The following is a 25,898-nucleotide window of genomic DNA, read 5'->3' on the forward strand; positions in this document are numbered from 1 at the left end:
TCTTTCTTTTTAATTAAGAATTTTTTTCATTCATTTTAAATACCAATTAAAGATCCCCCTCTTCCCTCCTCCCTCCCCCCAGCCTTCCCCTCCCAACCCATCCCCCACTCCTATCCACAAGAGGGCAAGGCCTCCCATTCAGTAGAGGCTCACTTCCCTTTCTTATCTTTGTGACTTGGTTAGCCCATATAAGGAATCACACATTATATAATTTTGTCAAGACTTGCTACCTGGACACAACTGAATTTTGCATTTCATCCAAGTTCTGGAATCTGCCATTCATTCATTATCATCACTGCTGAATTCAAACTTTTAAGGGGACGGAAGAAAGCAATCAAACTATCACCTGGTATTTAATTACAACGTTAAACCTGCCTAAAGATACAAGTAAAAAATAGATCGTCTGGTTCGTAGACAATTCAAGCAATACCACACATAGGTGTTCCTTGGGGAGCCATATAAGGTCATGTTTTAGTTTGAGCAAAATGAACATTAGCAGATCATCTCAGGAGCACCTCCTAGCCTCACTTCATATCTCTAATTTATCCTTAATTAATCTAGTTGGCGACGGGAGATGCTACTGATTGTTTCTTTCCGCCTACCCTTTTCACACTTAGTGGATAAAAGGCTCCATAAACTTCATGCTCCTTTTAAGCCAAACCGGAACTGCCGGCAACAACCTCAAAGCCACTGCCTTCCCGACAAGCCAAAGACAAGCCCTTGGCTTCGACTTGGCACCTGCTTCCTCTCGCCCAATCCCACTGGACATTGCTCTGGCCCCGCCCACCTGCAGTCGAATTGAGCCCCGTCCTCTCCCGTAGGAGTCTCTAGGGTCGACTGCGCCTGCGCAGTGCCGCCAGTGGGCGGAGCGAGGACGCGAGGAGGGGCGGCCTGGAGGGCTCCGAGCGGAGTCTACTCAGCTCCAGCAGCCGTCCTGACGGGTCTGAGGTAGCAGCGGCTCCGTCCTCCCTTCCTCCGCCCTGCCCTCGAAAGTAAACTTTGCCGCTCCGCCCCCGGGGTTCCCGGTTCTCGCTGCAGCGTCTCCAGGCGGCGCGGGCCGGCGTCAGGGCCTGTCTGCCTTCCCCGGCTCGGGGCCTGGGCGCCATGGACGCGACGGCGCTGGAGCGGGACGCGGTGCAGTTCGCGCGGCTGGCGGTGCAGCGCGACCATGAAGGCCGCTACTCTGAGGCCGTGTTTTACTACAAGGTAGGGCCAGGCACCGGCTCGGGCCGAGTCACCGGAGCGAGCGCAGGCGGAGCCCGAGACGGAGGGGCGGGGTCCTGTCCTCAGACCGCAGTCTACGCTGGCAGATGCCCGTCGCTCTGCTACCTGCGGTGGCGGGAGGCGGGATGGGGAGTGAATGGCCTGCCAGTTAGCTGTCCCTCGGCCCTGATGTGTAGCCAACAGTGGGTGATGTGTCATCGAACAGTAGTGCTTGTTCGATGTAGAAAAGAAAAAGTAAAGTAGGAAAGAAATTCATCTCTTTAGCATTTGGTGTATATACTCATGGTTGTCTTTCTAAAAGTATGTGTGTATACGGGGTTTTCACTCCAAAACTTGAATCATATCGTTTATACTATTGTAACACCTCACTTCTGCATTGTGCCTAGATAATATTTGGTGGCTTGCATGTGCCACATTTGCAGCCTGTTCGGTAGTTTGTGGTCCAGCAATGTAGTGGTGCGCCTAATATCCTTAGAGCTAATTTTTTGAACATTTGTGATACTTCTTTTGGATGAATGACTGGGAGCACAATTGCAAAATCAAAAGGTTATGCACTTCCACAGTTTATCCTGTGCTGTCCAATCCTGAGGGTTTGCAAATGCACCCCTCCTGTTATATCTTTATGATGTGGACATCCGTGATTATACAGAAGTAGTAAAAACACCTCCCTCCCCCCAGCATATGTGCTATCAATAAAACATGGTTTGCTTTCTGCTCCTATTTTACTGCTTTTGTTTTAAAATCTTCCTGACATTTTAGAGATTTTTGCTGTATTTTAGGAGCATTCATTTTAAAATTTCTAATTTTAGATTTTACACCCCACTCCACCTGTGTGTGTGTGTGTGTGTGTGTGTGTGTGTCTGTCTGTCTGTCTGTCTGTCTGTCTGTGTCCCTCTCTCTCTGTGATCTTGCTGTATAGTGGAGGCTGGTTTCAAATTTGATGTCTCTTTGCCTTAGCCTTGCCAAAGCTGACATTTCAGGAATGTGCCACCATGCCTGACTACCAGGTGATAGTTCTTTAAAAGGAAATTCTGTTTTAGTTTTGTGAAACGGCTTCACAACTACTAAGCCAGAAACACTGTGCCATATAGCCTAATGTGGCAGCACCCTCTTATTTGCTTGTAATCCCAGCAGTACTTAGTACAAAGAGGTAAGAGGATTAAGGAGTTCAGGCCAGCTTGGGCCACAATGTAAGACTTTGTCTCAAAAACCAAAACCGAAAAGCATCAAATAAAAATAACTTTATTTAAAACCAAAGAAACTATTCAGCTTTTTTCTCTTAGAAGAAGTTGTCATTTAAGAATTAAAAGTCATCCTTAAGGAAGTTTAAAAAATAAAAAAATAATTAGGGCTGTGGCTCTCCAGTGCTGTGTAAAACCAGGAGTCAGGAGGACCAGCCAGCTCTGGACATATGAGAAACCCTGTTTGGAAGGAGTAGGGAAGGGAGACATTGGGGGGAGGGAGAAGTTGTTGTACTTTGCCCCTGATTATGTTTTTGAATATAAATGAAATGAGTAAAATAAAATTGATACTTATTTGACTTTTTAAAAAATGCAAGGTGATTATTTGAAAATCAGTACTTACATGTGCAGAGTAAACTATACTCAGAATTAATGTTTAATTTATGTACAAGAAGTTCAGCTTATTGATATAATGTATTTTAATAATTATGGTATATGTTTAATGTTTGTATGGAGATTATTTTTTCTTCCTTGAAAAAAATACCTGCTTTATGGACCTTGAAGAAGTCACATTTTCTAACCCACCTGGCTTTTGTGGTTGAATCTCCCATGGGGTGTAAACTGCATTTACTGATTTTGTAGGATTCAGGTAAACAACTTCTGTTTAAAACCTGGCTTGCAAGTGGTAACTGCTTTGGAAACAACAGCATGAGGCCCATGAGTTGTAGCACACGGTTCAGTTCCTGCTGAGAGGGGCTGTCTCTTGCAGGACTCTCTGTCTGCTCTTTCTAGGTGGTAGCATTGTCAACCTTAGAACAGTGATGGGGGAAATGCAAGCTCTTCCTCACCAGCCATAGCACAACTGGTTATGGAAGTTATGGAAAGCGGGAAGGCAAATTAGGCTTTCTTAGTTAAGTTTGTCTCATAAAACTGAAATCTACTTTATTATCTTCTACTGTGAGACTTCTAACCTTTACAATTTCTTGTGATTTTTTTTTTTAAGGTTTTGGTGATGGTTTTATTGATTTGGTTTTGGTTTTGATGGTGCTGGATGAACCCAGGGCTTTACACATGCTAGGCAACTGCTGTGCTTAGCTAAGCCCTAGCCCCTGTTTTAATGCTTAAGTCTCAGCGTGCCTTTTCAAAGTCTGTAATTTACACTTAAGGAAAACAGAAAACATGTAAGTCACAGCTGTTCTGAAGAAATGTTTAATAACTGAGTTTTTAAATTTTCAACAATATAAAAATTAAGGACATTGAAAATGGATGGAATGGTACTAGAAGATTTTATAACTTATTTGCTATATGAAAAAAACTTGAATATGTTTGTTTTTTATGAAATGAATAGAAAATTAGAAAATATTAATATAAATTCTTATTGTGAAGGTGTTTTGGATTCTTTGAATTATATTATTATTATATTTTAAGGAAGCTGCACAAGCCTTAATTTATGCTGAGATGGCAGGATCCAGCCTAGAACGGATCCAAGAAAAGATCAGTGAATATCTGGAAAGAGTCCAAGCCCTTCATTCTGCAGGTTAGTCAAAGACACCACTTGCCCATCCCTTGTCTCGGATTACATTTACTCCTATGTTTCTCTTTCCTCTTCATCTTGGGTCTTTTTTTGGGGCTGGAGGATATTGAGACAGGGTTTCTCTGTGTACACCCCTAGCTGTCCCGAAACTCACCCTATAGACCAGGCCAGCCTGGAACTCACTGAGTGTTGGGATTAAAGGCTTCCCACTTTTCACTTCCCAGCTTCATCTTGGATCTTGATACTCCCTCTTTCTGCTCACTGAGAAGAATCTCTTAAAGAGATTTAAGAAATCATGATAGGGAAAGAAATTGATAGATCTATAAGAAGAATGTTAGAGATAATAGGGTACACTTTCCTAGTTTTCTCTGGCTGTAGAGATAGTAAATTCTCTACATTGAATTTATCATCGACAAAGTTGCAATGAGGACCGTGTCAGAGCCTGTTTTTAAAGTGGCAGTTCTGACACTAAAATTAAGGCACTAACTGTCTTTACTGTTTAAGGACTTCAGCAGTAGGCAGTAAATTCACAGACTTTTCCTTCAGTGTCCTTTACCTACAGACTTTGGGTGAACTCTTTTTTTTAATGCTACACCTTGGAAAGACAACATGTAAGCAGAGACCTGGAACAGCTTGTATTAATTATAAGCAGCATAGCTGGTGCCACAGAGAAGTATATTTAAGCTTAGTGATTAGTTTTGCCAGAGAAAAAGGGTTTGTGTCAAAATCTGCTGTTCATATGGGTAGAAAAAAATATTGCTGACATTTGGCCTAGAAATATATTCATCTCTCCGGGTGGTGGTGGCACATGCCTTTAATTCCAGCACTTGGAGGCAGAGGCAGGTGAATCTCTGTGAATTCGAGACTAGCCTGGTCTACAGAGCGAGATCCAGAATGGCCAAGGCTACACAAAAAGGAAGAAACCAACAAAGAAAGAAAAAGAAATATGTTTATTTTAGGATGATTTTTAAACCTTTCTTCTCTTCTCTTCTCTTCTCTTCTCTTCTCTTCTCTTCTCTTCTCTTCTCTTCTCTTCTCTTCTCTTCCCCCTTTTCTATTGTTGGATAATTCCAGAGGATTTTTACTCTAGAAGGATTCTGTTACTGTCAACCACTTACTCTGAGTGGAATAAACAGTTATAAACACATCATTAGGAGAAAGTCTGTGTGCTTTGCTGTTGCTTCCCTGTTGAAATAGTCTTCTTAAAACTTGGCAGGGAACTTTAAAATGGTGTCCAGAAGTTTCATGAGTTGTAGGAATTGTCTATGTATTGGACTTTGCTTGATAGAAAGTTACACTAATTGCTGCATTCAGAGTATCTTGTTGGGAGCTCTGGGAGTAGTTTAGTTGGAGGACCTATTTACCATACTTGAAGTTCTGGATTTCCTTCTTAACATGGAGTGTGGAGGGGCACAGGACCCTGCATGATTAAAAACAATTTCATTTTTCCAGCCAAGTAAATGAAGCTCTTAAATGTAATTACCTTGTTTTAATAGATAATTCACATTATTTCATATACTATTTTTCAAGAAAATTATTTTTAAAGTTAATAAAGTAATTCTGGACTATTTCCATGATTTCCCTGTCCTCCTTATAGATATTTTTATTTACTTCAGCAATTATTTACTGAATCAATGTTTGGGCTATATAGTAAGTGGATAGGTGGTAGAGGAGCCCCCAGGAAGCCCTAAGTCAAATATGGAAATTTAAAAAATAGGAACATTGCAATGTTGTTGTAGAAATCTCTTTCTGAAACATGTTAGGCTAGACTTCTCTAGAAGGAAAAGAATGTATGTTGACACTAGTTTAGGAATAGGAACTAGTAACTGAGGGAATTTCCCTCTTCCCCTGTCTTATGTACACAGTCACACTTATTCCATGGGTTATTATATTCATTCCAGTCAGTTGTCTCTAAATCCTTCAAGTTCTTCCAACAATTGTGAAAAAATACAAAATCATTTTTCCCTAGAGAATTAGGAAATATTTCCCTACTTTGTATTAAATGCAACAGAACTTTAAAAATTGCTTTTTAAGCTGGTTTGGTGGTATGAGTCTGCAGTCCCAGTGTTCAGGAGGCTGAAGCAGAAAGATCACTTGAGTCTATGAATTTGAGACCAGCCTGAGCAAGGTAGCAACAATACAGAACAAAAACAAATACATTTGATCTTGGGAAGTAAATTCTAAAATTGATACTATGAATATGATTATCTCCTACAGAAGAATAACACTGATTTCTTAAAGAATATGCCATTGAGATGAAATTGGAAAAGGGTTTAATGCAGACAGTATCTTTTAATTGTTTAATCAACATTTTCCTTATTTTGTTCAGTAAATGTAGCATATGTAGTCTATGAGAAGTCAGTGGTTTCTGTATTTATTACTTTGAGCAAAATAGGACTTTTACTAATAAAAATCTTGTTCAGAACTTCAATTTTAGCCAGGTATGACAAGGCATGCTTATAATCCAGATATTTAAGAGATTGAGGCAAGAGGAGTCTGAGTTTGAGGCTGGCTTGGGCTACATAATGAGGCTCTGCCTCAAAATATAAATAAATAGATAGATAAAAATAAAGGTTGAGATGTAGCTTAGTTGGTATAGTGCCTGCCTAAAGGCATGATGCCCTATATTTGATTCTTTATAACATAAAAAGTACATGTGGTGCCACAGACCTGTTATCCTAGCATGCTGGAGGTAGATAATCAAGTTTAAGGTCATTCTTGACTGCATAGTAAATTTGAAGCCAGCCTGGGCTATATGCGATCCTCTCAGAAACACATTTTTTTAAAAGAAAGAAAATAGAACCTCAAATTTCAAAATAACTTGTTTATAGTCAAGAAAATCTTGACAGGATTGGTTGACTTCTGAGTGGAGAAAAATATCAATTTGAAATTAACAAATGAAATGTAGAGATTAAGATTACTAGACTAACTTTCTGCTTTATGGTTCTCATTCTGGGTATTTACTAGAAATGAATCACCTATTATAGAACTGTCTTATTCTTTTGTCATTTGGCTGCTTTCATGCTATAGAATGTAGCCAGTCTTTCTCTATCCCACCAGCCAGCTCCCAGATCACAGCAAGGAGACTTATTATTAATTATGAAAGCTCAGCTGATAGCCTAGGCTTGTTTTTACCTAGCTCCTATAACTTAAATTAACCCATTTCTGTTAATCTCTGTGCTGCCCCGAGGCTTGTTTACATCATCTGCATATTGTCCATCCTGCTATGCTGTTTCCTTTGTGTCTCCTTGCATCTAGGCCTTTCTTCTTCCCAGTGTCTTCTGTGCCTGGAAAGCCTGTCTAGCCATTGGCCGTTTAGCTTTTGATTAAACCAGTCAGAGTGACACTTCTTCACAGTGTACAAAAAGATTATTCCATAACAGTAGTATGTATCAGTACTTCACCCCTTTTCATTGCTAGATAGTAGTCCAGTGTATTAACGCACCACAGTCTGTTTACCCATTTATCAAGTGGTAAATATTTCGGTTTTCTCCCTTTTGTCTATTGTGAATAATGCTGTGTACATTCAGGTACTATGTACATAGTGTATTGTACATTATGTACTGTGTACACTCAGCAGCATAGCTGGTTCCAGTTTCTTAGTTCCTTTACATTCTTACTGTTATACACACACTCTCTCTCACCCTCCTTCTGTTCTCTGTGTGTGGAGAGTTCTGGGAATGAATGGCCTTATACATGCTAAGCAAGTGCTCTGCCACTGAGCAATATCCTCAGCTCTGCAACACTCACTCATTTATTTATTTTTTTAAGGCCAGGTCTTTCTGTCAAGCTTCAAAGATATCCCTGTCTCCACCTTCTAAGGGCTGGGAATTCAGAGCTCTGCCACCAGAATTGACTTGTTATTTATTTTTAGCCATTCTAATGGATATAAAGTACCATCTCACTGAGTTTTGATGTGCATTGAGGGCTGATGATGTTGAGCATCTACACATGTGCTGTGGACTGGAGAGATGGCTCAGGAGTTAAGAATACTTGTTCTTGCAGAGGACCCAGATTTGATTTCTAGCATCCACATGATGACTCACAACTATCTGTAACTCCAGTTCCAAGGAATCTGATACCCTCTTCTGACCTCCAAGGGCATCAGGCATGCGCATGGTATGCAGACCTACACGTAGGCCAAACAGCCATGCACATAAGTAAATCTTTGAGAACAAAACAAACAAAACAAAAAACAAATTGAAGTTCTTATTTCAAAGAGCAATAAAAACATAATGGCTTCTTCTGGACCTAGATGGATAAGAAAAACAGGAACTTTATCATCAGGGCCTAGTATTGTCTGTACTTAAAAAAAATTACCTTAACATATAATGACTGCTTGCTTCTTCCCATCTCATCCCTTTTCTTTCTTTCTTTCCTCCTCTTCTTCTTTCTCCTCTTTTTCCTCTTACCCTTTTCTGGTACTAGCCATAGAACCGAGGGCATATTGTAAAGCAAGTTCACTCTGCCCCTGAGCTATCTGAGCCTATGTGTTTCTTAATATTTAGCATTTTCCAAGTTTTTACTGTGTTTTTATGGAGGAAGAAGAATATGAGAAAGATTCCTTTATTTTAATGAAGGAGTGCTAGTAGAAAGAAAAAATTCAGGGGAAAATTTTAATAAAGCGTGTCTAATATCCTGTCTCTGATGTCTGAATAATTGGGTTTGGGCAGGGGTCTTAAGATTAGAGAGAGAAGCAGAAATTATTCCTCTTAAAAAGATTTTTATTGTATATTTTGTTAAGCATTTTAAATGAGGGATATAGAGTTTGGTAAAGAATGTCTTAAATATATTAAAATGTTCCTGGCTGCATTTAAGTAATATTCATTCTACATGTTTTTTCATCCTGTACTAGTTCAGTCAAAGAGTGCTGATCCTTTGAAATCAAAACATCAGTTGGATCTAGAGCGTGCCCATTTTCTTGTTACACAAGCTTTTGATGAGGATGAAAAGGGGAATGTGGAAGATGCCATAGAATTATATACAGAAGCTGTGGATCTCTGTCTAAAAACCGTAGGTATAGCTATGAGTCAAACTTGATGGAATTATGTTAAGAAATTGCTTCCCTTGCTCACAAATTTTAATTTGAAGAAACCCCTACATTCTATCATTATAAATAAACTAATTTAATTATCACTGAAAATGTTGAATAGAACACTAATAATAGAGTTTTATATCTTATTAAAATTTTGCTGCTACTGAATCACTAAGCAGTTGTTTTAAAAATTTTGCTTATTTTTAAATTGTTCAAGTTTATCGTGGTAACTAAAAACTGCTATAAGAAGGATTCACTATCATGAATCTGAAGTTAGCATAAACTTTTTTCAATTTCACATAGTAAAAAATAAAGTAGTGGTTTGGGAGAGCTTCACTAACTTGCAATATAAAATCTATATGCTGACTGCTCTTAATTTGATTGAGACACTTAGCATCAAAGGGCATCTAGTACTTAAGAGCACTGTGCATTTGGGAGAGGAATGAGAGAAAGTAGTGGAGGATATTCCCATTGTCTTTCACATGGTAGCTTTTTGGCAGGCTGTTGTGGTCATAAAAACTATCTACCTTGATTTCTATAACCCCGGAGAACATAGATAAGTGCTGGTCTCCCCAGGTTCTTCCTGCTCAGGCTTCCATGGTATATGTTTATACATTTATGGTCTAGTTAGCACTTGTCTCCAGAAATAGCTTTTAAGTTCAGCCCAGTGACAAAATAATCAACATGGTTTTAAGTGATAACCTTTAAAGATAGAATAAAATGTTGCCTTTATTTACTCATAATTTCAAGAAATATATTTTATTTTTGCATAGAAATATGGATTAAGTAAATTAAAGAACTATTCTTTAGAATGTCTATCTCTTTTTCTTAAGTCTTATGAAACTGCTGATAAGACTCTGCAAAATAAGTTGAAACAGTTGGCTCGACAGGCACTAGATAGGTGAGTTTTGTCACTTAAATTCTTATCAATGGATAGCATGAATTGTAGTCTTTTTTAAAAACAAAAAACCTTAGCATCTTAATGTGTGGTAGAGGTCTACATGTTCCTCCAATAAGCTGAGACTTAGAAGTCTACCCTTTTTTACTGAATAAATTTACCTTCTCTTCTATCTCCTTGCTTTAAACCAAATAAGTAGCCAATCCATTAGTCAAGTCTTTTAATTTTTGCTTATTTCAAGAACTAACTGATATTTGATTTGTTTTATTGCCCTGATATTACTGAGTGTCTGTGGTAGTTTTGTGGCTTGAACCCAGGATCTTGTACATGGTATTCAAACATTCTACCACTGAGCTATATTTCCAGCCCTCAACAGTCATATTTCTTTTTTTTTTTTTCTTTTTTGGTTTTTCGAGACAGGGTTTCTCTGTGTAGCTTTGTGCCTTTCCTAGAACTCGCTTTGGAGACCAGGCTGGCCTCGAACTCACAGAGATCCGCCTGGCTCTGCCTCCCGAGTGCTGGGATTAAAGGCGTGCGCCACCATGCCCGGCTAACAGTCATATTTCAAATGGAATACTCCCTCTGTGTTGTATAATATCAGACTTCCAAGACAACCTTTTCAGAAAGCCCTCCAGAGTTACTATTAAAAGATAGACATTGAGAATGGCCTTGCATTTGTTCCCAACATCACACCATACGTGTTGCCTTCATCTCAAGCTTTTGTCACTTCTGAGAACTGCTATAAGCATTTCATAAAGTTGAGTCTCCCCCTGCACTTTAATTCTGATTGCTTTGCTTGTTTTAATATTCTTTTCCAATTGTATTGCCCCATTGTGGAATATACGAAAAAGACCAGTTTGTTGTATTTGTTGTTGATGTCTGTGTTACATTCATCCCTCATCCCCTAACTGGAAGCTTGTGAAGACAGACTTTTGCCTCTTTTGTTCACTGCTTAAGTAAGCACTTTGCAGAATGTCTAACATAGATGTGCTCAGTAGGTACTTGCTTGATGAATGGATCTGTGTAAGTGAATTATGCCTCTTTCAAGAGTTGAGGTAGAAAACTACTTTCTTGCAAAGGAGAGGAGTAGAAATTTCATCTGTTTCTAGAATGTGATTTTTTGAAATTATCTCAGTTTGATGCTCTGCCTATATCTATGTTCTGGCCCTTTCATTGTGGTATAACTCATCCCTTCTCTGCTTCATCATCAGCTAAGCTTTAGTTTGTTGACCCAAATTCATGACATAGTTGCCTTGCCCAGTTCCCAGGACATGGAGTTACCATGTTCATCAGACTCAGTTGCCTTTTCCATCATGATTTTTTTTATCAGTCAGAAACATAGTTGATTTTTATTCTTGTGTAGATAAACCATCTAGTATTTCTAAGTCCATCCTAAGCAAAGGTAGGTGGGTTGAGGTGTTTAGGTGGGTTAGAGGCTCGTTTGAGGATCTGTTGAAGATTAAGGACCTTTTTTTCTAGGAAAATGTAACGTCTAGTGTTCTTGGCATATAATTTTGGAGTGTTATAAGACTCATGAAGCTAATATGTAGATCTTAGGTGAACATTTTTAGCTTTTAGTTAGTTCTTTGACAGAACAGTCAAATCCCCTTGCGTATCATGTGATGCCCTCTGTCATCAATTCCTGCTCTCCTCTCACTTCATCTCCTGCTGCCTCTCATTTGTACTTTTCATGGGGCCTGTATCCATCCTTTTGAAGTTACTCTGCTGTTTGATACTACTGCACATTCTGGATCTGTTTCCTCACTGCAGATGAATTTCTCCAAGACTCAAGCATAAGTCTAAGCACCCTTCCCTTGATTCACCCTCTTTTCTTGGTCATTAGGGCTATTATTTCTTTTTGTGTATTCATTTGCATAAAATGCTTCTGTCCTGGCATCTATCATTTTGACACAGTTGTCTTTAACAGCCACAAAATCTTAAGGATAGGATTTATACACTGTTATGCACCCTTTACCTGCATAGTAGCTGATGTAGAATAAATAAATATTCGTTTAAGTAGTATTTACAAAGTATGTGCAGTATCTTACATAGAGAAATTTTGATTAGTATGTAAGGATTTTATGAACTGATTTGACGTTATGATGCTTTACTAACTCGAAGTAAGTTTGTGTCCTGTAAGTCTAAATGATACACTTAAGAGGTAGAGGCAGGAGGAGCAGGGCATCAAGGTCCCACTGCTACAGAGCAAGTTTGAAGCCAGTCTCTTCATGAGATCTTGTCTCTTAAGAAACAAAATCCTGATTGTAAAGAAAACTGGAACAGTTCTTCTGTGGTTCTGTTTTAGAGCAGAAGCATTGAGTGAACCTCTGACAAAGCCGTTTTGCAAACTCAAAGCAACAAATATGAAAACGAAGACTCCTCCAGTAAGAACACAGTTTCCTCTAGGTTCTAATCCTTTCCTAGAAAAGCCTCAGCCATTTTTAAGTCCACAGTCATGTGATGCCCAAGGACAGAGATACACAGCAGAAGAAATAGAAGTGCTCAGGTAAATCCACTTATGACTCAGGGTAATGAAAACTTTAAACATAATCAGTGGAGACTGTTTCATTCTGAATTACCTTCAGAACTTTGTTGTGATATGTTGTGCTATTATTTAACTGTGCATTACATTGTATACAGCTTGAATAGTTACAGAATAGAACTACCCAACTTGCTGATTCTAATACATTTTAGTGTTAGCATTTTTTCCTATGCTTTTTTTGGATAATCCTGGTGCTCTGCATAATTGAGTCCTGAAGATTGGGGAGCATAGCAGTTATGGCAGGCTGCTTATTCTCTGTGTACCTTTGTATTCACAACTCTCATGGAGGTGGAGGGTTGCTTTGAAATAGCCAGCAAACGAAAGTCTGGAGTTGAGAATACTTTTGTTTTGTGGGGTGGGAGGGCATTTCAAGATAGGGTTCTTCTGTGTATCCCTGGCTGTCCTGGAGTTCTCTCTGTAGACCAGGCTGGCCTTGAACTTGCAGAGATCCACCTGCCTCTGCCTCCTGAGTGCTGGGATTAAAGGTGTGCACCTCCACCACCGGCTTCTTTTTTATCTTTTAAGAGTTTAAAAAAGTGAGAACAGTAGAATTATGACAGAGACCACTTTGTAAAACCTAAACTGTATATTATGTCAATCTTTACAGGAAATGTTTACAAATGCCTGTTGTAGACAGACAGCTCAGTGTATTTGAAAGCAGCCTTGGGGGCTATTAAAAATTCAAAGCCTAAGCTTGGCATTGCACTTGCTGGTAATCCCAGCACTCTGGAGGGAGGAGACTTAACAATTTCAAGTTCAAGGCCAGCCTGGGCTACAAAGGAGACCGGGCCTCAAAAAACAATAACAAAATGTCCCTGTGTAAGCCCAAGGTTCCAAACAGCCAGCTCATGCACTAAGGACAGGTCCTGGTCCCACAGCCTGGAAGGAGGGGACTGGACCTGCCTGTACTGAATCCACCAGGTTTAAATGAATCCCCAGGGGAGTCTTGGCCCTGGAGGAGATGGGAATGGAGGGGAGGGGCTGGGGGCAAGGTGGGGGCAGGGACGGAAAGGGGAGGACACGGGGAACCCATGGCTGATGTGTAAAATTAAAACAAATATAATAAATAACAAAATAAAAAATAAAAAAAACCCCCAATAACAAACAGTAAGACCCATGATAATGTAGAGATCCTTTACTCTCTTTTGAATCAGTTGACCAGTTGAAAGAGGATAAACCATTGAGCCAGCTGGCTGTATTTGAGTTGGGCAGGTCATATAGGTATTAATTTTGAGTTTTCCTGAGATTGAGCTGAAAGGATCAGTGTTTACTCCTTGGTTGTAGCATTCCAGGGCATCTTCCTTTCTTCCTGAAGATTTTGATTATACATCTATTAGCCTGGTTCCTTTGCCTAGGAAAAATAGTATATAAGCAAACACCGTATGAAACAAACATCAAAAAAAGGTTCCTTTTAAAGCTGAGGTTTTAAATTTGTGAGTGTCTTAGTTAGGGTTGCTATTACTATGATAAAACACCATGACCAAAGCATTTTAGGGAGGAAAGGGTTTATTATTCAGCTATGCTTTCACATTACTGTTTATCATCAAAGGAAGTCAGGATAGAAACTGAAGCAGGGCAGGAACCTGGAGGCAGGAGCTGAAGATACCATGGAGGGATGCTGTTTACTGGCTTGCTCAGCCTGCTTTCTTATAGAATGCAGGACCACCAGCCCAGTAATGGCCCTGCCCACAATGGACTGGGCTCTCCCTAATCAGTCACTAAGAAAATACCTTATAGGATTGCCTACAGCCAGATCCTATGGAGGTATTTTCTCAATTAAGGCTAGCCAGTACAGTGAGAATTCATCGTTTTGGCTACTCAGCATCTGTATGCTACTTTTATATATACTACACATCTGAAATTCCACACTGTAACAAAACAACTCTCTCAAAACATAGCTATCCTTTATACAAGTGAAAATGAATATACACTGTCTCAATAGTTATTGTATCCATTGCTGACTGCATTAATCTTTAGATTCACTGAGTATATTACCTAAAGACTACAATACTCTTAAAAAAAAAGCAGATGTATGAGAAAGAAATATTTACCGAATATGGTGGCATGTGCTGCAATTCCAGCACTCAAGAAGCTAATGCAGGAATTTTTGAGTTTGAGGCCAGCCTGATCACCTGGATTACATAGTGAAGCTCTATCTCAATTAAACAACAATAACAAATAAACCCCCAAAGGAAATAGTTAATATATATAAAACATGCAGAGCTTCTACAAATCTCACTGAATTTATGGACAGATTATAGCTGTTTCTATGGCACTTTTTTCTTCCAGGACTCATCCATATTCCCATAACCAGAAAATAGATCATATTTTTCAGTTTATCATGTTTTTTGTTGTTGTTTTTGTTGTTGTTTTTTTTTTTTGTTTTGTTTATTTGATTGGCTTTTAGTTTTTCAAGACAGGATTGCTCTATGTAGCCCTGACTGACCTGGAACTCAGTCTGTAGACCAGGATGGCCTCAAACTCAGATTTGTCTGCCTCTTCTCCAAAGTGCTGGGACTAAAGGCCTGTGCCACCACTGCCTGGCTTGTTTTTAAATTCCCAGATAGCTAAGTCATTGCTTTGTTTCTTTGGGCTTAGTATAGACTTGGCTTTGTATGCTTGTATTATACACTAAGGCCTGTTTTAAGACAGTTTTTTTGTAGTGGATATCAGGTCGGGTTTTTTTTCTTTTTCATTGCTGTTGCTGTACTAGTTAATTAATTTTTGTGCTGAAGGTTGAACCTTTTTACACATGATAGGCGAAAATGCTACCACTGTGTTACATCCCAAGACCAGGAAATTAATTTTAAAAGAATGTTCTTATTAAAATGAATTGGATTATAACAGTTACTCTCTGGTATTTCTCTTATCAAAACTGTCCAAATAAAGATCTGAACACTATGAGGTTGTCAGTTTAATACAGTATCATACTTTGTCATTGAAATTTTACCTTTGGTATTAACTAAAAGTCTGAGAAGTTATTGTTATTTAAACTTAGAGTTCAACTAAGATTGGTGATTAAGATAGACTTGAAAAGTTAGATCTTTTTCTTGTGCCTTCTAGGACAACATCAAAAATAAATGGTATAGAATATGTTCCTTTCATGAGTGTTGATCTGAGGGAACGTTTTGCTTATCCAATGCCTTTTTGGTAAGTAAGCACGTTTAACTTTTACTTCTAAGATCACTTAAAGATGTTTTTAGTACTCTGAAGTTCAATTTAATTCATAGTCTTGAAATTAAAATTTATCGGGTTGGGGATTTAGCTCAGTGGTAGAGCGCTTGCCTAGCAAGCCCAAGGCCCTGAGTTTGATCTTCAGCTCAAAAAAAAAAAGAAAAAGTAAAATTTATACACAAAATTGGTTGGAAAAGAGGAGTATTTATGGGAAAGAGGTGGAAAAATAAATAAAACAGTTCAAATAAAGATCTGAGCAACATGAAGTTGTCAGTTTAATATAGTACCATGATAGAGTACCACAATGTCACATTTATTTTAATTAGCTTCGTCATGGACTCGTGGGTAATTTTTTTTTTTTAACCTAACCTTATAGACATAGTGCTTAATATAATACTTGGTACATAGTAAGTACTGAGCAAACATTTATCCAGTTAATGATTGTCCAGAAATTAATCCAAGTGTTTAGAGATATACTCAAATACCTACACAGAAGATACTGTTATTAAATTGTAAGAGTAAATCACTCTGGTATGTGCTACATGTATGTATTTACTCTAGTATGTGATTATATTTAAGGAGATGTAGATTTGTGGTTTCAGTTTATATGTAGCAAATTAAGATAAATTACCTCTCTCATACTAGAATGCCCAAATGAAAAACACAGCATGAACAATATAAATTTGGGGTAATTTAATAATGTAATTGAAAAAGTAAAACTTGAAATACAGAAATTCCTTTAATTTACAGATCAGTGTGTTCAGGGTGGTATGACCATAGAAAAGACTCTTTTAATTTAGGAATTGCTGTTCCTAAATTGGAATTCCTAAATTCCACAGTTGGAAGTATAGCCCCCCTTTTCTTTTTTGGGTAATTACTTGCTTAATACATGTCTCCTACTGGAAATTATAAACTTCATGAGGACAGAGACCATGTTGTTTAACTAGGTCCCACCCAGTATCTAGTCAGTATCTGTTATATAGTAAATATTCAAGATTTACTGAATGAATTAAATTTGAGGAAGAATAGATGAATACTAAAATTAACTAAGTGGCAATATTTTCTCATTTTTGTCATCTAAATTATTTTGTGTAGAGAATAATCAAAAGAAAAAATAATTGTAAACATTTTAAAATTCATTTAACAGATTGACAGGAAAAGGTCTCCATAATTTAACTTAATTTAGAGCAGTGGTTCTCACCTTTCCTAATATTGTGACCCTTTAATATAGTTCCTTATGTTGTGGTGACCCCTAGCCATAAAATTATTTTGTTGCTACTTTATAACTATAATTATGCCACTGTTATGGGTCATAATGTAAATATCTGATATGCAAGATATCTTATATGGGTCTCCCCATGGTGTTACAACCTGCAGGTTGAGAACCACTGATTTAGAGACTGATTAAAATTTTTTTTTTTTATTCTGGTGATATGCTAACCTTTAAATCATAAGCAATGTATTGTACAAAGTACTTTTTTTTTTTGAGCTGAGGATCGAACCCAGGGCCTTGCACTTGCTAGGCAAGCGTTCTACCACTGAGCTAAATCCCTAACCCATAAAGTACTTTTAATAGACTTATGAGTCTTAAGAAAAAAAAAATGTGTTTAACACTGACTTTAATTACCCAGTGATTTGAAAGAACAAATACTATGGAATTTTAAATTTATTCTATAGTATCTGTTATTTGAATTAGCTTTGATTTTCTCCCTTGGTGATTGCTGTATTTAAACTCCTAAGTTCACTCAGCTTTGTTCCTCTGTTATAATTGGCTCCTAACATTATACAGGTTCTAGCTAAAATGTTACCTGAACAGTAGAGGTTCTGTGAAGTGATCATCAAAATGTTTGAGAGACCAGGTGTGATGGCACACCTGCAATCACATCACTCGGAGGCAGAGGTAGGGTGATCATAAGTTCAAGAACATGTCTCAAAATTTAAAAACAACAAAATTTCTTTTGAGCAGTGTTGTAGGCAATCTTTTCTACCCAAGAGATTTACATGGGCTTATGAAAGTCTAGAGGTGTCCTACGTCATACTTGAGCACAAAATCTTCTTTATCTAATACTTATCAGCATTCTTAGATAAAAGACTGTTACACAAATTTGTTTTAGTTTGCATATTATACATTACCACACAATCTTTTTTAAATCCAAAGAGGTGTTGCTGTTGCTGTAGGAAGGAAAAGGCTTGGGGTTGGAGAGGTAGATGGTTTTTATTTGGTGTTGTATATCAGTTTTAAAGAGGTATTACAGCACAGAGTGAGAACAGTGTAATAGGTGACATGTGGCTGTAGTACCACAGACTTGCATTAATGTGTCACTTTTTACTTAGCTTTATGACCTTGGTAACCCAGTTTATGCTTTCCCAAAAAGTGCCTAACTGAATAGTTATTTTGAATGTTAAAATGGAGACTAATATCTAAAGCATGTTGGTATGATGCTTGGCACAAGGTCACTATTTAGTAAATTAGCTAGTCTCATTGTCCTTTCAAGAGGCAAGGGAAGGGTCTGTAGCTTCCTAGGTCCTCAGTGGATCAGTTTGTATTGTTAATGATTCTGTTTTATTGCTAGGTTTCCTGAGTGTCATAACTATGCTAAGTTAAATGTCTATACCATATTTTTAAGTAAATATAAGCTGTCTTCACTTACTTAATATTTATTTTTTTTTAACTGGAGAAGGTGTTCAGATTGACTGAATTCAAGGTTAAATGTAAAGAGCCAGATCTGACTGGTTATTTTAGGAAGACAAACTGTAGCTATATGATCTCTGCACCAAAAAGAAGATTTAATTCCGGCTTCAAGTCATCTTTAAAAATTAATATAGTCTTTTAACTTTTATTGTTACCTCAGTGATAGATGGGGCAAGCTTCCATTATCACCTAAACAAAAAACTACATTTTCTAAATGGGTACGACCAGAAGATCTCACCAACAATCCTACAATGATATATACTGTATCCAGTTTTAGCATAAAGCAGGTAAACATTTATTTTGTATAATGTTCAAGAAAGTTGGCACTCTAACAAAATTTGAATATAGATTTGAATTTTCTTAGATTGTATATGTTTAGATGCATGAGTATAATTGCAAAAATTTGTCATCCTTCGCATTGATTATTTCCAGCTTGATTTGGTAGCATATACCTATAATCTCAGCACTCAGGGTTTAATGCTGTAGTGGGCTACATAGTAAGTCTGAGACCAGTCTGGGCTGTATAACAAGATAATTCTCAAAATGAGACCAAATACTTGTTATTTTTTTTTCTTCTGAGACAGCATCTTGCTCTGAGCTAGCCTTAAACTCAGTAGTCTTCAACATCAGCCTCCCAAGTAGCTGAGATTACAGATGTGTGCCTCCATGCCTAGTGCATTCAGCACATTCCGTCTTTAACATTGAGAAAATAATGCGAGAGACTGTTCTGAGCAATTATAGATTCTTTTCAGTACTGGGAATTGAATTTGGGGTCTTGTGTATGCTAGGCAATCACCCTATCACTGAGCTACAACCCCAGCCCCAATTATAGATCTTTGTATTTGTAGATGTGAAACTTGAGAATTGAATATCACCTTTGACAAGGAAATAGTTATAAAAGACTTAATTATTTAAGTATTTAACTCTTGGGGGCTAGTGAAGTCCCTGCTGTATAAGCATAAGGGTTTGCATCCCCAGAAACACCTAAAAAGTCAGGAGGGGGTAGAGATGGGTAAGAGCACTGTCTGCTCCTCCAGAGGACCCAAGTTCAATTCCCAGAACCTACATGGAAGCTCACACCTGTCTGTAACTCTAGTCCTAAGGGGTCTAGGGCCTTCTGATTTCTTTGGGCACCAGGCACACATATGGTGCACAGAATTAAATGCAGACTGAACAATCATACACATAAACATTTAAAAAGGAAAAAGTCAGGATGACTGCACACTGGTGTGACCCTAGCCTAAGGGATGCAGAAGTAAGTGGTCCATGACACTATCTGGCTAGCCAGCTTACTCGAATGGGTAAGCTTCAAGTTCAGTGAAAGACCCTTTCAAAAAGTAAAGGGTGGGTAAATTTGACTCCCACTCCTCATATATGGCAGCTCATAAACCTGTAACTCCAGCTTCAGGGTATTCAGTGCTCTCCTTTGGCCCCCTTGGGTCTCCACACTCCATGTGCACATATAGCCCAAAGTAGACACATACAGAGATACATAATTAAACACAGACACACATACGTATATATTTTAAAAGTAAAAGGTAGAAAGTGATTGAATGGAACAATCCCTATCATTGACCTTAGGCCTCCATATATACCTATGTGTAGATGCTTAACACTCACACTAACACACACACACACACACACACACACACACACACACACACACATGTCCCAAGGTATTCATTGAGATACTTTTTCTAGTATTTGTTTGAATAAAATATGTGAGTTGGTGGCATGACATTTCTATTTTCCTATTTGAATAAGATATTTAATATAAAAGCTAAGGTGGTATGTGTAATGCATAAATATTGCACAAATGTTGAAATTACATGAATGAAAGAATATGTTGTTCTTATTAACAGACAATAGTATCAGATTGTTCCTTTGTGGCATCATTGGCTATCAGTGCAGCTTATGAGAGACGATTCAATAAGAAGTTGATTACCAGGTAAATCTTTGTGTTTGTCCTTCATATAATTGTTACTTAACTAGAAATTTAAAACTTAGACTATATGCATATTAGAGGTGGAGAGGGCATAACACGAGATTATTATGATCCTTCTATGGATGTTAAATAGATGATTCCTGAATGTGGGAAGTTCTTCTAAAGCAGTAAGAACATATATTGCATATGTAGTAAAATAATGTATGTAGAATGTATTTTGAAATTGATGTAATCAAAGTAGAAATTATGTCCTATTTGTACTTTGTAATTTTAGCGATACAGTAAGTTAGCCACTAGATACCTGTGGTTATTGAGAAATTGAAATAGGTTATTTTGAGTTAAAATGGACTGCAAGATGTACATGAGATTTTGAAAACATAGCATATAAATTGTAGAATTAGAAAATATCCCTTAAGTATTGAGTATATGTTGAAATCATAATTGGTTAAGCAAAATATGTTGGTAGAATCAAATGTTATTATAATCAATTTGATTTTTAACTTTTTTTTGTTTGTTTCTGTTTTGGGAGATAGGTTCTTTATGTTGCCTGGCTGGCCTGGAACTCACCATGTAGATCAGTAGATCAGTAGATCAGGCTGGCCTAGAACTTACAGAGATCCACCTGCTTCTGCCTCCCTGGGTTGAGACTAAATGCTTTTTCACCTTTAACTTTTAAGATGGCTACAAAAAAATATAAAGTGGCATGCATTTCTGTTGACTAAAACAGCTTTAAAATGTATTGAAATGTTTCTGAATTTTTTTTCAGTTTTTGAAAGTTATATTAAGCTTAAAACCATTCAGTATAATTATAATCATGTTTTTATTTAGCTTGTCCTGAGAATAAAAGATAAATCAGACAGTCCTTAATTTCAGTTGTTTGCCACATATGTAAACAATTTGGAGTGTGCTTGATTTGGTGCAGTATATTTTAAAAGAAAATTGGTAGTGAAGGTTCTTATAATATCTCATTGTATACTTTTAAAAAAATTTAAATGTGTATGGATAGATATTTTGCTTGCATGTATATCTGTTTACCACATGCCTTTTGTGTAACTTTGTAATTCATTAATGACATGATCATGTGTGCTGTGCCTTTAATCCCTACATGAAAGTTGTCTGGTGTCCTTAGAGATTAGATGAGTGTTTTGGATCACCTGGATCTGGAGTTACAAATGGTTATTAGCCACCATGTGGGTGCTAGGAACTGACCCCACGTCCTCTGCAAAAGCAACAAGTACTTTTAAGTGCTCAGCCATCTCTCTAGAATTCATTATTACTTTTAATTTTATGTAGCTTTATTAGAATTGTGCTAAGTGCTTTAATTGTGATTTATTGAAATGATCTTTACTTCTTAAAACCAATGATAAAAGATAATTTTAACTAGGTTATTCAGTATGTGATTTATTAAAACATATAGTTAAAAAGTGAGTACTATAGACTGTAGCTCAGTTAATAAAGTGCTTACCTAGTGTACATGGGGCCCTGGGTTCAACCCCCAGTACTGTATAAACTGGTCATGATGAAGCACACCTATAATCCCACCATTCTGGAGGTGGAAGCAAGAAGATCAGAGTTCAAACTCTTCCTCTGCTGTATAGTTAGAAGCCAACCTGAAGTTTGTAAGACCCTGACTCAGAATTATTTTGAAGATTTATGTTCTAGTTTATGATTTTAGAAAATCTTTTCTTTTTTTCATGTGAAATTTACCTACATTTTTTCGTTTTTTTAATTAAGAAAATTTCTACCTACATACCACCCACAGATCTTACCTCCCACCCCCTAGCCCTTCCTCTCAAGCCACCCTATCTCCCCACATCCCCCAAATCAAGATCTCCCATGGGGAGTCAGCAGAGCCTGGCATACTGAGCCTAGGTAGGTACAAGCCCCTCCCCACTGCACTTAGGCTGTGCAAGGCATCACACCGCAGGCACCGGACTCCCAAAAGCCTGCCCATGCACCAGGGATGGATCCCTATCCCCCTTAGAAAATATTTTCTTAAGCTGGGAGTAGTGGTACATTTGGGAGGCTGAAGCAGGAAGGTCTTGAGTTCCAGCCTGGCTACATATTGAGACCCTATCTCATAAGGAAAGCCAAAACCAAGAAATATTTAAAATATTAAAATAGTCTTATATTTATTTTTATAAAATTGGGAAGAAAATAACATTTATAAATGAATGGCATATGTTTAAATGTAATAAAAAGTTTTATGTATTAGTTGATTTTGAATATTAACATTGGTATTTTAATACCCATTTTCCTTTTCAAAAGCATAATTTACCCACAGAATAAGGATGGTGAACCGGAGTACAATCCCTGTGGAAAGTATATGGTAAAACTTCACCTCAATGGTGTCCCGAGAAAGGTGAGTGTCTCTTTTTCCTTCCCAGTCCTACCTCCCCCTCTTCTTTCTTCACCTCCTCATCCTGATTCTTGGAGGGAAACAAACTAAGATAAGTTGGCTGTGTCAAGATCTTAAAAGTTAGTTCAGTTGATTTGAATGTGTGATATTTTGTACATACTACTAGCTATAGAATCATTTGTTAGTAATTAAAAATAAAACAAGTATAAAATTGTTTAAAGATTAATTTTTTAATTTGTGTAATAATCTTTGTACTATTCTTAGATTAAAATTCTTCTGTTATCCTCATATCTTCCAAATAATTTTTAATATTAATTAGATACCATATCTTTGTGGTATTGCTTGCTCAGTTATTTTAATGTAATTTTTAGCTATAATACTTTTTTTTGTTTTGTTTTTCAAGATAGAGTTTCTCTGTGTAGCCTTGGCTGTCCTGGAACTCACTCTGTAGACCAGTCTGGCCTTGAACTCACTGAGATTTGCCTGCCTCTGCCTCCCGAGTGCTGGAATTAGAGGTGTGCACCACCACTGCCTGGCTTAGCTATGATATTCTACTTTTATAATCATATATAGTATGAATCTTTTTATAAGATTAGACCAGGTTGGGGATTTAGCTCAGTGGTAGAGCACTTGCTAGGCCCTGGGTTCGATCCTCAGCTCAAAAACAAAAACCAAACAAACAAACAAAAAATTAGACCAAAAATAGCAAGGCTCTTTCATAATTTTAAATATAGTGTACATTCTAGAATCCCTAATAATTTTGATTTTTATATACATACACACATACGGACATCTCTCATGTGTAATTATTGGCTTACTTGTCAGTGAGATTAGCTTGTAAAACTGAATAAAGACATTGTATTAAAATGATGAGCATTTTATAAAGCTGTCATTATCTTAATAATAGGTATATTGTAGCTGTTATCGATACAAAGTTGTTTTTTTATCTTGAGATGTAAAGATTGTTTTTGTTTCATTTAAGAAAGTTAATGCTTGCCTTTTTTCAGGTAATAATTGATGATCAGTTACCTGTTGATCATAAAGGAGAATTGCTGTGTTCTTATTCCAACAATAAAAGTGAATTATGGGTGTCACTTATAGAGAAAGCATACATGAAAGTTATGGGAGGATATGATTTTCCAGGATCTAACTCAGTAAGTCATGGGTATATGTTACAGACACAGACTTATGCTACCTAATATGCTTTAAAGTTGAAAACTTACATTTTAGACTGTCTGATTGTAAAAACTTACTGTATGGTAAATAACTTGTCATCAAGGTTGGGGATTTAGCTCAGTGGTAGAGCGCTTGCCCTGCAAGCATAAGGCCCTGGGTTTGATCCTCAGCTCCAAAAAACAAAAAACAAGAAAACCCCAAACTTGTCATCATAGCAATCTCTGCATTGCATTTTGAGTCTTACCATATTTACCAATAAAATGTTTTATGGGGCTGGATAGATGGCTTAGTTGTTAAGAACACCTGTTGCTTTTGTAGAGGACCTGAGTTCTGTTCCCAGCTCCCAACATGCTAGCTCCCAGCTGCCTGTAACTCCAGTTCCAAAGGATCTGATGGTTCTTTTGGCCTCCATGGGCACCAGGCACACATGTGGTGCAGGCATGCATGCAGGCAAAATACCCATACACATAAATCTTCTTTAAAAATTATCTTGAGATCAGAGAGCAGAAAAGCAACTTTAGATTTATGACTATCAAGATCATTATGCCAAATCAGTAGCTCTCCTGGGGATTTATTAACAGCCGAAAACACTGACAGTTCGGAATTGTGTTTATATTTCAGAATATTGATCTGCATGCACTGACTGGGTGGATACCAGAAAGGATTGCAATGCATTCAGATAGCCAGACCTTCAGTAAGGATAATTCATTCAGAATGCTTTATCAAAGGTAATTGTGTTTCTCTCCCTCCCTACCCTGCTCATTCCGAAGTAACCAAGGCTGCTTAAGGGCATCACGTTGTATTTAGGGTAGAGATTGTAGAAGCTGTCACCTGTAGCTGGAGTTTTCCCGGTCCGCAGCCACTCAGACCCAAGTAAACACACAGAGGCTTATATTAATGAAAACTGCTTGGCCATTAGCTCAGGCTAACTACTGACTAGCTCTTACACTTAAACTCAGCCCATTTCTGTTCATCTATGCTGTGGCTTTACCTGTGTGCCATTACATACTGCTCCCTGGACGGCAGGCTGGTGTCTCCTGACTCAGCTTTCCTCTTCCCAGAATTCCCCTTGTCTGCTTATCCTGCCTATACTTCCTGCCTGGCTACCGGCCAATCAGTGTTTTATTAAACCAATGCACAAAAGCATTATCCCACAGCAGTCACCTTTTGTTTTTTTGAGAAGTATTGATGGACCTCCAACTTGTAATTCTTCTGCCTCAGCTTTCTGAGTGCTGGAATCACTTCTGCACACACTACCCTCAGGAGGAGCAGTCACTTTATGTGTGTGTTACCATCAGCCTTAGTTATCCTCAGTTATGGGCACAGTTAATCCAAAGTAATTGAATATGGAATGTGGAATGTGAAAAAACCATTTGCTCCTGCTAAGAACTTATCAAATCTGAGGGAAGGTGGGAAAAGAAGTCTTGAGAGTTTAAACTGCAAGTGGGCAATTTATATGGAGGTTCTGGGAAATTCTCCGAACTGTAACAAACATAGAGCATCAAAAGTAGGAAACCCTGTGATTTGGTAAACAAAGCCAAAGGCCTTTGGAGAGATAAATTTGGTAAGGACATCTGAATACTTATTTGTAGGCTGAAAATTTAGCACCTGTTCTTCTTCACTGATAGGTTTATGCCTGGGAATTAAGTTTTCCAGATAGGTTTATGCCTGGGAATTAAGTTTTCTGGGGGAGTGTGTGTGGTGGGGGAAGATGATAATTCATCTGTTAAAATTTCAAAAAGTTTTCACATTGGAAGTTTTCATGAAAGACAGTGTGATCTGAGATTGAAAATGCATCTTCCTCTAATTGCTTGTCTTTGGGGCCTCTGCAGATTTCACAAAGGGGATGTCCTCATCACTGCGTCAACTGGAGTGATGACTGAAGCTGAAGGGGAGAAGTGGGGCCTGGTTCCTACACATGCTTACGCTGTTCTGGATATTAGAGAGTTCAAGGTTAAGCCTTACATTTTCTTTTATTTTTTTGTCTTGATTGATAAGATATTATGGTATAAAAATAATATCAGACTTTTAGAGCCATTCTACTAATGTAAGCAGCTTGGCTTCTACCACTGGAGTTAGGAGCTGCAAAGGTGGAAAATGAAAGGCAGTGACAGTATAGATAGTGACAACAGAACAGA

General features: G+C 37.7%; 1 protein-coding gene across 2 annotated transcripts in view; it reads left to right on the plus strand.

Moving 5' to 3' along the window:
* The first annotated feature begins 860 nt into the window (after nt 1-860).
* The window catches only part of Capn7 (calpain 7), a 41,700-nt gene continuing 16,662 nt past the window's right edge, over nt 861-25,898 (plus strand). The window contains exons 1-12 of one of the 2 annotated variants that reach the window (XM_036199404.1): nt 861-1,206; nt 3,834-3,942; nt 8,795-8,952; nt 9,808-9,875; nt 12,178-12,378; nt 15,478-15,564; nt 18,441-18,567; nt 20,143-20,228; nt 22,494-22,587; nt 23,592-23,738; nt 24,382-24,488; nt 25,593-25,713. In XM_036199404.1, the coding sequence (XP_036055297.1) occupies nt 1,105-1,206; nt 3,834-3,942; nt 8,795-8,952; nt 9,808-9,875; nt 12,178-12,378; nt 15,478-15,564; nt 18,441-18,567; nt 20,143-20,228; nt 22,494-22,587; nt 23,592-23,738; nt 24,382-24,488; nt 25,593-25,713 (1,407 nt within the window). In that variant the 5' untranslated portion in view covers nt 861-1,104. The remainder of the gene's footprint in view (nt 1,207-3,833; nt 3,943-8,794; nt 8,953-9,807; nt 9,876-12,177; nt 12,379-15,477; nt 15,565-18,440; nt 18,568-20,142; nt 20,229-22,493; nt 22,588-23,591; nt 23,739-24,381; nt 24,489-25,592; nt 25,714-25,898) is intronic. The other variant, XM_036199405.1, reaches the window with a different exon arrangement.

Source organism: Onychomys torridus, chromosome 9 (assembly GCF_903995425.1).
Source record: "Onychomys torridus chromosome 9, mOncTor1.1, whole genome shotgun sequence".
In the NCBI taxonomy this organism is placed as follows: Eukaryota; Metazoa; Chordata; class Mammalia; order Rodentia; family Cricetidae; genus Onychomys; species Onychomys torridus.